A 13,312-nucleotide genomic window follows, 5' to 3' on the forward strand; every position below is an offset into this window, starting at 1 on the left:
GCTCTAAACCTTTATCCTTCAGTTTTGTGTTCTGTGGTTTCAGTGGTTACCAAAATAGTAATGTTCCTAATTTTATATGTCAAGCACAGATCATTTTCCTGAGCACCAAGTGCCTATGTTGCTCCATTTAAATATACAGCAAATACCACAAACTCAACATAACCAATAATGAACTAATCGCCCTCTCCTTTTTAGAATTATTCTTGTGTATTCCCTCTGCTGTTTTTAGTGTTCTACAAATAACCCTGGAAATCACACAGTTTTTACCTCCTGTAATTATTCACCAAGTCCAGTTAATTTTACCTTCTAAATATTACTCTTTTCTGCCGTATCTCTGTTTCTACCACTATTTGTTATAGGCTGAATCCTTTTCATTTTTTTGTATGAATCATAGCAGAGCAGTTAGTCTTCCTACCTGTAGTCTTCTACCCTCTTCTCAGCTACTCTACAGCCAGTCATCTTTCCTTGGTTCTACCCCTTCACCTAGCCCCTCCCCCAGGGATCTCTAAGGCAGTAAAATGATCCTGTCCCTCTTGTGCTGAGTATCTTTCACAGTAGCTGCTGTTGCTTTCCGAATATCATTAAAATTCTTTAGTTTGGCGTATAAGGAATCTAACTACATAGTCCTCAATCCACATCTTTCATTTCTGCGCGTTCTTTGCAGTCAACCATGTTAGGCTACTGTGTTTTTTTTGGAACTTGACATATTCTGGTATTTCCTCGACTTTCCTTGACTTAGCATGTCTGGAACACCTTTTCCTCTCTTCTGCCTAACTCATAATCCTTCAGATTTCAGTTAAAATACCCCCATTACCCAGAAGCCTACTCTGGTCTCCTTCCCACACATATGTTTGACGATCCTTCCTCTGTGTATCAAACCTATGCTTATCAATAACATTTTTCAAACCATGTGGAAATTCTTTTATCCCACCACTCATGGTATCAAAGACTGCTTCTATAGCTCCAGGCCCTAGCATAACACTCGGCACGTTATAGATGCTCAGTAAATTTGGCATTCTACTATGTACATATATAATGTATACCTTGAGTGAACTTACTTCAGCAATATGAAATTAGGAGCAGATACAAATGGAATCTATACAACTTGATATTATTTATAATAAATGAATTATAATAAAGTGTTCCTGGCTTTTGATAGATGCATCAAAATGAGTGACTAGTAAAATGCCTCTTAAGTATTTTCAGAATAATGATATTCTTTTTTTTTTCCCCCGTATTTATTTCTTTTTTTCTTATTTTAACATGGTTTCATTTGTCTTAACTGGTATGTTGAATTTGTCACAAATTACAAGAAAGAACATTAGTGATATTAAAGTAATTTTTCCTTCTCTTCTCATAGCACATTCTTACATTATCTGTCTGTTGGACATGTCTTGTATTTTATTAGAGAGTTCAGTATTTTATCCATGTTACTGGAAAAGTTTCTTATAAAAATAGTACTAAATAACTGGATATAGCTTCTTTACAAAATCATAAAAACAAAGAAGGGCTTAGGGTTTTGTTTAGCATTCTAAAATAAAGTCCAAAGGGCTCGAGGGAACCGAGTTTTTTTATTCTAGTGACTTTTCTGCTTTTTTAGTGTTTCATATCACATAATAAATACATGCAGGTTATGGTATAGGTTACATTCCTTGATTATACTAGCTTAATTTTAAGTGTTTGATTAAGCATCTGTGATGTCGTTAAGATTTTGTTCTTAATTCTCACCTGAAATGAGAATGCTGATGGTGTGCACACTTAGCAGTTTAGTGTTAATGGCTACCTCTGAGGACCATACCTTTTTAATTGAATACTGTATGTAGCGCTACCTTCATGTTGCTGCAGTTGTATCCATTTCCATTAATTTGATCATAGTGAGATTGTTTTTATCAGATAATATATTAAATAAAAAATCATAACAGTATCCAACTTATTAGAAGTAAAGTCTTAAGTATATATGACTAATACAGCTTTGCATGACCCAATAGATACCAGCTTATTAGTTACTTAGTAAACTTTTAAATTCTAGGTATGTGTTGAGCATATGATATAGATGATGGAAAAGTATTTTTTTTTTTTTTTTTTTAAGGCACGGACACTTGCTAGTATGTTGAGAGAAGTTGAGAAAAAAAATGAAGAGCTTAGTGTGTTGCTGAAGGCACAGCAAGTTGAATCAGAAAGAGCCCAGAGTGATATTGAGCATCTCTTTCAACATAATAGGAAGTTAGAGTCTGTGGCTGAAGAGCATGAAATACTGACAAAATCCTACATGGAACTTCTTCAGAGGTAAATAAAGTAAAATCTCCTGTGTAAGGTTAGAATCTAGAATGAACAAACAGCATTTTTTTTTCTGAGACCCGAAAATCCTTTTGTAAGCATTTCATGTATTCTGATAACACATAAGGTAAGTAATTAGCAAGAAACTTAAGTCATTATGAAATGAAGTGTTGCTTCCTCAAATTCAGTATCAATGTTGTAAACAAAATACAGGTCTTTCCAGTTGACTTTTATGTATTCATACAGTCAGCAGTCATTTGGGAGATAAGCTCCACAAGGACAAGTTTGTCTGTTTTGATCACTGACAGATCCCTAGGGCCTGCAGGAGTGCTTGCTGCATAGTTAGGCACTTCATTAATAATTTCTAAATAAACTTGGTTGTCAAATTAGTATTAGGTTGAATGGTCATTTCTGCAGATCAAAAGTAGTTGAATATTGGCAATTTCATATCATTCAGCCTAACAGAATGGAAATCTAGGTGTGTTTAACTCATCTCTTAATGTCATTGATTATAGTTTACTTACATGTGTGATTATATCTGTAGAATAAGTTTGCATAGGTGAATTGCTAAGTTAAAGGGTATGTATATTTAATATTTTGATAGATATTTTTAAATTTTCCTCCAAAATGTGATACAGATTGAGTATCCTTTTTGAACACAATGGTAGCACTCAAAAAGTTTAATATTTTAGAGTACTTTTGATTTTAGACTGATTTTGGATTTTCAAATTAGTGTTGCTCAGCCTGTACCAATTTGTGTGCCTACTAACAAAGTGTGATTGGTTTTCCCTCCCTTATAAACTCTTACCTTTTTACGCCAATTGTAAAACTTCTGAATTACAGGGAAGACCAGGAACAATTATGTATTTTCTACCAACCAATAAAAGTAAAAGCACTCTGGGGGAACTTGTTTATTACTTTATATTTTAAGGTCGTTCTATGCTGTTAATACAGAGATACAGAAATTTTTAGCTTGGCATGGTACATATGCTTATTTGCCCATCAATAATAATGAAGGGTGAGAAATGAATAGTATCTAGAAAATGATGACAAAGTAATTTTTTAGCAGGATATTTTCCCTAGCAACTTTTTACAAAGTCTGATTGTTTGAGGCACCACTGATAAAGTGTGGTATTAGCAATAAGCCAGGTTGAGAACTTCAGCAGTGAAGAAAATATGTTATAGAACTGAAATGGGGTCCGTTTGCTCAATACAGTAAAACCAGGTGTCTGCACCAAGGTTTGCAGTGATAGAACAAAAGGCTTTTATTGCAGGGTGCCAAGCAAGGAGGACCAGGCAGCCAAATGCTCAAATCTTGACCGTCCCCCAGTAGCTTGCAGGCAAGGATTTTTAAAGGCAGGAGTAAATTTCAGGAAAGTGGAAGTTACAGGCAAAAATCATAAATCAATAAAGGTTACACATTGGTTTCAGTTTAAAGGAGAAGATATTGTGGAGCAGGGACTTACACGTGATGGGTAGACCCAAAGATTTTTCAATTTGCAGTTGGTTAAGGAAGAGCAGCCTTGTTTAAAAATTTAGGGTCAGTAGAAAAATGTGAACTAGCTAGGGAGGGTGACTTTGTTCAAGACCGTGAGAAAGAAACTTAGAACAAAGAACAGTTGTTAAAATTCAGCCTTAATTTCCCCCTTATCTGAGGTCTACTTGTCAATGGATCTGGTCAGTGGGGTTCCTCAGTGAGGGCCGGGTCTCTGAAATACAACTCAGGGACATGTGTTAAGATGTTTTCTTCAAGTTCTATAAAGAATCAAGTCTCTCTGGTACTCTTAAGATTGTTAACTATTGATTTATGCTACTATTACCTTCCTGTTTAACAAGTTACTTATTTACTTCTAGGACTAGCTAGGTCCCTGGAATTTCCCTTGAATGAACTCAGGATTTTCCTTTATTTTCCAGCTTGAGGTCCTCAGACCTCCTAAAAAGGGGGTCCCTGCTATGTCTCACATAGAGAACCTAACAGATAGGCAGGGTCCAAGAAAAATATGTGGTTTCTAAGACCTGCTTATGTTCCAGCTAGTGATTTAGGGGCCAGAAGGTGAAATTCCTTGAATGGACAAATGGATAACATGTAAATGAAGCTGGCTGGGGAAAAGGTCATTTGTAATGGTCAGGACTGTCTAAAGGTACTCAAACTCAGATTGTTGAAATTTCTATATGGATTAGATACAAAAACTGCTAGCCAAATTTGGCTACTGGTTTTCTTTTGTTTGTTTTGGTTTGGTTTTTGGGTTGCTTTTTTAAAATCTTTGTACTTAGTGAAATAAAAAGGACATTTTATGCTTATGGTAGTTGAGTATCAAAGTATCACTTTAGAAAGGATTTTTTTCTGTGTTTACTTTGCAGATAAAATAAATAGGACTATTAGATGCAGAGTTTTAAAGAGACAAATGTAGAACCCTAAACTTATTTATAGCAAATTATGTAATGCAATATCATCTGTAAAATAAGGCTTTATATCCATAAATATGAGATTAATGCCCCACACATTTCTATCTCATAGTAATTTTTACTACATCTGTCAACCAAAACATGTATTTACTGCCTTTTAGAGTTGATCAAATTCTGTTTATGTCCTGCTTGTTAATAACATTCCTTCTCTTCTAGCATATGCAATTTGGTTAGAAGAGATAGTAAAGAAAACACTATTGAGTTTCTTTTCTCCTTCATGTTTTCCTCCATAATGATGCCAACTCATTTTCTTGTCTTTTCAGAAATGAAAGTACTGAAAAGAAGAATAAAGATTTACAGATCACATGTGATTCTCTGAATAAACACATTGAGACAGTGAAAAAGTTGAATGAGTCACTCAGGGAACAAAATGAAAAGTAAAATCTCTAGTTCTATATTCTGAATACGTGGGATTTTTCAAAACCAAAATGATTCTCTTTATATAGAACATTGTTTTTTATTGATAAAATTAATAGAATTGTCACTTATTTTAGATATAAGATATATATTTGGTGGAATTCACAGGCAATTGCTGTTCTTAGAAATTTTGTTTTAAATGCCGAGCATGATGGCTCACGCCTGTAGTCCCAGCACTTTGGGAGGCTGAGGTGGGTGAAGCACATGAGGTCAGGAGTTTGAGACCAGCCTGGCCAACATGGTGAAACTCTGTCTCTACTGAAAATACAAAAATTAGCTGGGTGTTGTGGTGGGTGCCTGTAATCTCAGCTACCCAGGAGGCTGAGGCAGGAGAATAACTTGAACCTGGGAGGCAGAGGTTGCAATGAGCACAAGATCATGCCTCTGCACTCCAGCCTGGGTGACAGAGCGAGACTTTCCTTTTTTTTTTTTTTTTTTTTTTTTTGTATTTTTAGTAGAGATGGGTTTTCACCGTGTTAGCCAGGATGGTCTCGATCTCCTGACCTTGTGATCCGCCCACCTTGGCCTCCCAAAGTGCTTGTTAGGGGAAAAAAGTTACAAATGGCATATGGTTCATTAATGTTTTCTTCCATTTTTTTATAACTTCAGAAGTATTGCCCAATTAATAGAGAAAGAAGAACAGAGAAAAGAAGTACAGAATCAGCTAGTAGACAGAGAACATAAGCTAGCAAGTAAGTGGCTTCTTATTTAATACATTGTCTATTTTTAATGTATTTGTTTTGGAAGCATGAGTAGTTTTGTTTGCTTTTTTATTTTCTACTTCCCTTATTGTTTTAAACCTTAAATCACATTTGAAATGGCTTCCCTTTTCTTGACGTAATGTTTCACAAAAGCAGTTCAGTTTGATCAAGCTGAAAAAGCAGTACATTTTTTAAATTTAGGAACTATAAGAAATTGGCCAGGCACAGTGTCTCACTTCTGTAATCCCAGCACTTTGGAAGACGGAGATGGGTAGATTTCTTGAGCTCAGGAGTTTGAGACCAGCCTGAGCAACATGGTGAAACCCCATCTCTACAAAAAATACAAAAATCTAGCCAGGTGTGGTAGTGTGCACCTGTAGTTCCAGCTACTCATGAGGCTAAAGTGGGTTGGAGAATCACTTGAACCTGGGATATCAAGGCTGCAGTGAGCTATGTTCATGCCACTGCACTCCAACCTGGGTGATAAAGCAGGACTGTCTCAAAGAAAAAGAGGAAAGAGATGATTGCCCATTTAATTTAATTTAGTTTTTTTATAATTTCAACTTTTAGAATCAAGGGGCATGTGTGCAGGTCTGTTACATTGGGTATCTTGCATGACATGGAGGTTTAGGGTATGGATCTCATCACCCAGGTAGTGAGCATAGTACCAAATAGGTAGCAATAGGTAATTTTCAACCCCCTGCTAACTCTAGTCTGCAGTATATATTAGTTCCATCTTTATGTCTATGTGTACTCAATGTTTAGTTCCCACTTAGAAGTGAAAACTTGGAGTATTTGGTTTTCTGTTCCTTCGTTAAATAATTTAGGATTATGGATTGCCCTTTTAAAAATGAAAAAAAGTTTAAGGAACATAACAGCAGGTGGCAGTATTAGGTAACTTTTAGTTACTAGCTTCTTAATGGTATATTTGAAATGATCCAGAAAAACATTTTTGTTCTCACTTGCCTTAGAGCGCAGGCACCTAACTATATAATTTTTCATAGTTGTAGCTCTCCCTTTTCTAACCCTTACACTCTGAGGATTGTCCTTCACCTATATAGCATGTTATATTTGGAACAGAGGATGGAAGAAAGACATAGAGATTTGGTATTTTCTATAGAATACTGTCATAAAAAAGAAGTTTCTCTTCATTGTTCTAGTTATTTTTCTTTTGCTCTTATAGTAGCTACTAAACCATTTCAGAGTAGTCAGTGTAAGACCTCTGAGTATATACTTGACTTTTTTTTTTTAAGATTTGCATCAGAAAACAAAAGTACAAGAAGAAAAGATTAAAACCTTACAAAAGGAAAGGGAAGATAAGGAAGAAACCATTGATATTCTTAGAAAAGAATTAAGCAGAACAGAACAGATAAGAAAAGAGCTGAGCATTAAGGTAAGAATCTGTTCCATTTCTCGTTTGCAGTAAAATGAAAAAGTCTGTTGTGAAAAGGGTAAATATGGATAAATAAATGTACTGTTTCTTCAGCAAATTTTTTAGAAGATATTAGGATCTCAAAGCAGCTTGAGTATCATTTGTTATGAGGTTTTCATAATGTATTTTCTAAAATAGTTAAGCAGTTATTAAACAGATACTTTGTGTCAGCACTTACTATTTTCAAGTGTGCAAAGAATACAGAAAGGGGTTACCAGTACTTGATGTCATACATAGGTAGCTGTATAATTTTCACTTTAACAAATATTATATAATATGTTAATATTAATAAATATTTTCAACTTAGAACTGAAGAAACTGAGTCTGAGGTTACTTACTAAAGTCACACAGCTAATATGTGAATCAGCAGTTATATATTCTGAATCTGAGTCCAGGGTTCTTTCTATATTACCGTGGTTGTATAGATTGAGTGGTAGCTATGAATTGTACTTTCTGGCCTGTTTACTACCGGAAAGATGAGAACAGACTAGGATTGAAAGACTGATCTACTGCTACTACTGAGTAACGGAAGAGGCATAAAATTTAGTATCACATTTACAGTTTTTCTGGTTCTGCTTTAATGTAATTATCTTATTAGTAATTTTAATATGTAGTGTGTAGTATTTTCTGCAAAATTTCAGCTGCTGGCATTAACTTAAGTTGAAAGTGTTCTCAATTTGTATTATATTGTTTAATGATTTTTCGTTTTAAACTACCATATAATTGAATTAACTGAAGTATAATATAGTATTTCTTGAAATGGTTGTTGTACAAATAAAAAAATAAAAGCATCTTAAAGTATATGTATAGAGAAAATATTAAAGTTATTTTTCTTCTCAATTATTCCTCCTCCCCCAACCCCAATTCCTTAGGCTTCCTCCCTAGAGGTTCAAAAGGCACAATTAGAAGGTCGTTTGGAAGAGAAAGAGTCCTTGGTGAAACTTCAGCAAGAGGAATTGAACAAACACTCCCACATGATAGCAATGATCCACAGTTTAAGTGGTGGAAAAATAAATCCAGAAACTGTGAATCTCAGTATATAGACATTATGGCATTTTGGAATTTGTAATCTAATGATATTTTTGATGTATTTATCTATTGGAGGGGGTGGGTAGGGGAGTTAATTTGTGACTTCACAACAATAAGTTATCTAATTTAGTAAAGACCCTGATCTGATGCATGTTTTTTATTTGATAGTTTGAATAGAAATTTAAATGTTTAAGTTTTACTTTTTGTTTCTGGCTTTTATTGCTTAAGGCTTTCTTTGGTTCTTACATTAGAAAATCATTTTTAACCTTCATTATCATTTTTCTAAGGTTCTTTCCTTTTTCTTAGTTGCTTTCTATTCTGTGTTGCCTGTCTTATTTATTGTCATTTGTGATTATTTAGATCTTAAGACCAAACTTTCTTGATATAACAATCCTAAAGATTACAAAATAAAAATATAGAGGGAGTAAAAATAAAAAGTAAAGTTAAAAGGGAGAAGGTATGATAATGCTAGAGAAGTTTTTCTCTGAAAAAGCAGAGAAGAGAATATTAGTGAATTTAAAATAATTTTTATTACTGCATTTAAAATGCAGTAACATGTGGCATAATTTCTAAATTTGAAAAAAATGCAATGGTAATAAAATGTATAAAAATTAGAAAACTGTTATTGTGTTAAACTATTACATTTAAATGATTACGTTTAACGTAATAGCTGTCTCATAAAAAATCTAATAACTTGTAGAAGTTTTTTGTAAGGTATATTTAGTGTTTTTTTTTCTCTTTTTTCAAATGTTGCATAGTGGTCCAGATCATCTATAATTGATTTACGTAAGGATCATTTGGATTCTACTCTTGCTGCATATTCAGAAAAATATTATTTACTGTTAATTCTGATATGAATTGTATTTAATGTGTTGTCTTAAATAGTTTTTAATTGGTTCATTTAATTTTAAAGCATAGGTTAAATACCTTTATGGTTTTTTTAAATACAAGGGTCCTTCTGTACTTTTCATTTGAATCATATGCTCTAACTACTGTGTAAGAAAAGTTTTTACATCAATATTTTGATTGATTTTATTGCTATACCATTACAGTCATTAATTTTAGTTGGTGTTTTCTTCACCATATCTCTCTTTGATTTAAGTGAATTTAGATTTGTGCAGTTCTGGAAATTTTTTAAAAGGTATTACGCAGAGTAAAACATTTTAAATTACTATTTGTTCTATAGAGGAGGTACATTCTGTTTCTCTTTTGAAATTGCATGCATTTTCAATCAAATACGAAAAAGTTTAAGTGGATAGATAAGACTGAAGAATAAAAGGTTCTATAAAAGGGACAAAACGTTAAAGAAATAAATGAATGAATGAACCAAAAACTCTAGGGAAAATCAGTCTATCTTTACAATTCAGACATCTTGAGACAGCCTAGCCTAGTGCTGCCCTATACAATTTTCTGTGATGGCAATGTTCTGTGATGTCTGATACCATAGCCAGTGGCTACAAGTGGCCATTGAGCGCTTGAAATGTGGCCTGTGCAACTGAAAAAGCTAAATTTTTAATTTTATTAAATGTAATTTTGATAACCATCCTATTAGATAATACAGATCTATCCCATTCTCACAAGTATGTGTTTAAAGAACTCAGTTTGCCTTTTCTTAAAGATCTATATAATTACCCCATATATATATTGTAGCCGTTTTTTAATGTAATTTTAACCTGTTTATTTCTAATCTTCTCTCCCTAAAGAGGAAAGTCCATACTGCAGCTTTGAAAGTGAGTACTAATCATCACCCTTTATCTCTTTCTGTCTCTTGTAACACCTTTCATATTGTTTCTATTGTTTTTCTGAGTGCCTTGATTATATCACTTACTTTTGTTTTCTTGTTGGACCTTGTACCTCATTTAAAAAGCAAAAGTGTGTGTAAATATTTTTTTCTAAAAAATTTAATCAAATTTGAACCACCACCATAGTCAGGGTTTTGTATGTGTGTATGCATGTCCACTTCCTGATGGAAAAAACAAAACTTAGGAAGTGCATCATTATATTAGGATTACTCACATCCTCTTAAAATTTTGCTGGGGAGAGTTTGTCTCCAAAGTATACATTAACACAGTTTCTTTTACTATTTACACTTGCCACTTGAACAAATAGACACGTCTCATAAAATTTGGTTGGTTGAAGTTTATATTAAATTGTTCATTAATTTAATGTCAGGAGAAAAGGAAAATAATGAAACTGTATGCTGTGTCTTAGGAAATTATCAGGTCAGTATCCCTTTGGGTCTATTTACTTAAAAGGACTAGTTATTTAAGAATAAAGAGAGATTCTATCATGAGTTAGGACTGTCACTTAAATGAAAATATGTTTAAATTTCTGCTTCTACGTGTGGTCATTCATTCATACGTTATAGGTACTTATCAAGTTATATTCCCTAAAACTCAGTCTTACTATAATTTGATTCTTTTCCTCCTTTCAAATAGTTATGAACTATATTTACAACTTTGCTTTTGGCATGTATACCATTGTACTAGCCATGTGTTCTGTTTGTGACTTAATCCTTTGCAAGAGTTAGCAAACATTTTCTGTAAAGGGGCAGATAGTAAATATTTTAGGCTTTATAGGACATAGTTTCTGTCACAACAACTCAACTCTGCTATTGCAGCACAAAAGCAGCCACAGACAATACATAAATTAATAGTCATGACTGTGTTCCAGTCAAACTTTAGTAACAAAACTAGTCAAAATTTTGCTATTAGATGTTACATTTACTTATTAAGAAATGTCTTTTTATGTTTGGTAATCTTTATCTTGAGGTCTATTTTATTTGATAATAACATAGCCACTTAGTTCTTACTGTGTTTTCTGTTGGCCTGATACATCTTTTTCTATCAGTTTACTTTTAACCTGTATGTTTATATGTAAAATTCATGACTTGTAAACAAATAGAGTTAGGTCTTCCTTTTTTATCAATTTTAACAAAGTAAGTCCTTTAACAATCCACTTAGAGTTAATATTGTACTGCTTAACGTAAAATGTAGAAACCTTGCAACTATATAGGTCCTTCTGTCCTCTTCTCATCCTTCATGCTATAGTTGACATGTGCATTACCTCTACTTATGTAGCTAACCCTCAAAACCATGTGATAATTTTTGCTTTAAGCAATTATATGGAAAGACTCTGGCTGTCAACATCAGTTTGTTCACCTCTTTGCATGCACCAATGTAAAGTAGTTTCTTCAGGGTTTTTCCGTTTGGAAATAGTAAGTAGTTTGTGGGCAGATACTGCATATATGCTGTTTCTCTTCCAACTTGCATCTGCTAGTTTTAGTATTGTTGGTAATTCTTACTTGAATCAGTTATTAATTTGATGGTTGGTTGCCAAGTGAATATTTTCCTACTTTTTAAAGGTAGAAAATTGGACATTTTGGTAATGTTATAATGTATTGAAAATAGCAGTCTACATGACATCACTCATATCATAAAATTAAAATATAGTACTTAGAGTTTTTCAGTTAATACAGCATGTACTTTTTGTGCATATTCTTACAAGCAAAGCATGTGAGATTTGCTTTCTATAGTTTAAGAAAATAAATAGGCATGTTAAGCATATTGATTTTTTTTAACTACAAGACCTTTTGATATTTTTCTACCCAAACCCCCTAATTTGAGAATTACTTATTTAAATCATGACATTAGATTCATTTGGCTCATCCCTTTACCCCTTTACCTTGGCTCTCAGTGATTACCAATAAATATTAAATGAGTATTACCCATAATAAAGTATTTTGGATTAAGAAAATAATTGTACATTTCCAGCTTTCACTGAGTTTATGTTCTAGATAATTAACTTTTAAAAATTAAAACTTGGTCACTGCTCATGCCTGTAGTCCCATAATTTTGAAAGCCTAGGCAGGCAGATCATTTGAGGCAGGGGTTCCAGACCAGCCTGGGCAACAAAGTGACGCTCATGTCTCCACAAAAGATAAAAAAAAAATTAGCTAGGTGTGGTGACATGTCCCAGTGTAGTGAGCTGTGATTGCACCACTACACCCTAGACTTTTTATATATATGTGTGTGTGTGTGTGTGTGTGTGTGTGTATGTGTATATATATATAGCCTATTTAATGCAGATGTTTCATTGATTTTTTTATAATGTGAATAATGAGCCTGATAAGTCCTTGAAATTATATGCCTCTGTACTCCATAAATTGAGAGGGAACATTGTGAACTCAAAAAATCATGGTTTATTTTCAACATGCAAATCACTTTGAAACCTTATACAGTCTCACTCAGTTAAGCATTTTGCAGCGAATTGACTTTCTTCCTGTCATCAAAGACCTCTGTGAGTTTTGTTTCGTTTATGCTTGTGTTCATTTAAACATTTCAGAACTACCCCAGAAAAAACTTAATTATCACATAACCAGGAATAAGAGGTATAACTCTTAAAACCCAGTTTTTTTTGCACATTGAGCTACAAGTATCCCTTCATAAATGCAAGAAGGAGTAAGTCTTTTCCTTCCAACTAAATATAACATTTTAGTTGTCTACTTCCTAAGGACCCAGTATCTATATTCTCTCGATATCTCAAAATATGATGGATAATCCCAGGATACATGCAAAGGACTTTTTACATGCTGTCCACTACTACATTAGAGAGTGACATTTTCAAAGTCAACAGAGTGGATTTTCTTTCACTTTCATTATGTTATTAAAAACTAATTTTCCAGTAAGTAGCTGAGCATTTGGCAGGGATTTAGTAATGAACATGATTTTGCCTCTCCATTACATTATCTTCACTGTTATTCTAAGTATTATATTTCATCTCACTTATCTCAAAGAGCCAAAAGATACAATGTATTAGAGTAGCCGTATGCTTTTCTCAAACCTCAAATAAAAAGGCTTATTATTAACCCTAGCAAAAGACAACACAACTGTTCATCTTCGATTAGGCGGGGTTTTCATTGTAACTGAAAGTAAAGGCTATCAACTACTACATACTAATTTGTGTAATACCCACAGTTAATAATCAGCAT

The 13,312-nt window shown here is 33.4% G+C and overlaps 1 protein-coding gene across 1 annotated transcript in view; it reads left to right on the forward strand.

Annotated features, from left to right (window-relative positions):
* Positions 1 to 10,650, forward strand: part of CIP2A (cellular inhibitor of PP2A) — a 41,003-nt gene extending 30,353 nt beyond the window's left edge. Inside the window, exons 17-21 of the mRNA XM_001101310.4 lie at positions 2,090 to 2,286; positions 5,007 to 5,120; positions 5,770 to 5,852; positions 7,115 to 7,254; positions 8,166 to 10,650. Coding sequence (XP_001101310.2) covers positions 2,090 to 2,286; positions 5,007 to 5,120; positions 5,770 to 5,852; positions 7,115 to 7,254; positions 8,166 to 8,336 — 705 coding nt within the window. The 3' untranslated portion in view covers positions 8,337 to 10,650. The remainder of the gene's footprint in view (positions 1 to 2,089; positions 2,287 to 5,006; positions 5,121 to 5,769; positions 5,853 to 7,114; positions 7,255 to 8,165) is intronic.
* Positions 10,651 to 13,312: the final 2,662 nt, after the last annotated feature.

Source organism: Macaca mulatta, chromosome 2, assembly GCF_049350105.2.
Source record: "Macaca mulatta isolate MMU2019108-1 chromosome 2, T2T-MMU8v2.0, whole genome shotgun sequence".
Classification (NCBI taxonomy): domain Eukaryota; kingdom Metazoa; phylum Chordata; class Mammalia; order Primates; family Cercopithecidae; genus Macaca; species Macaca mulatta.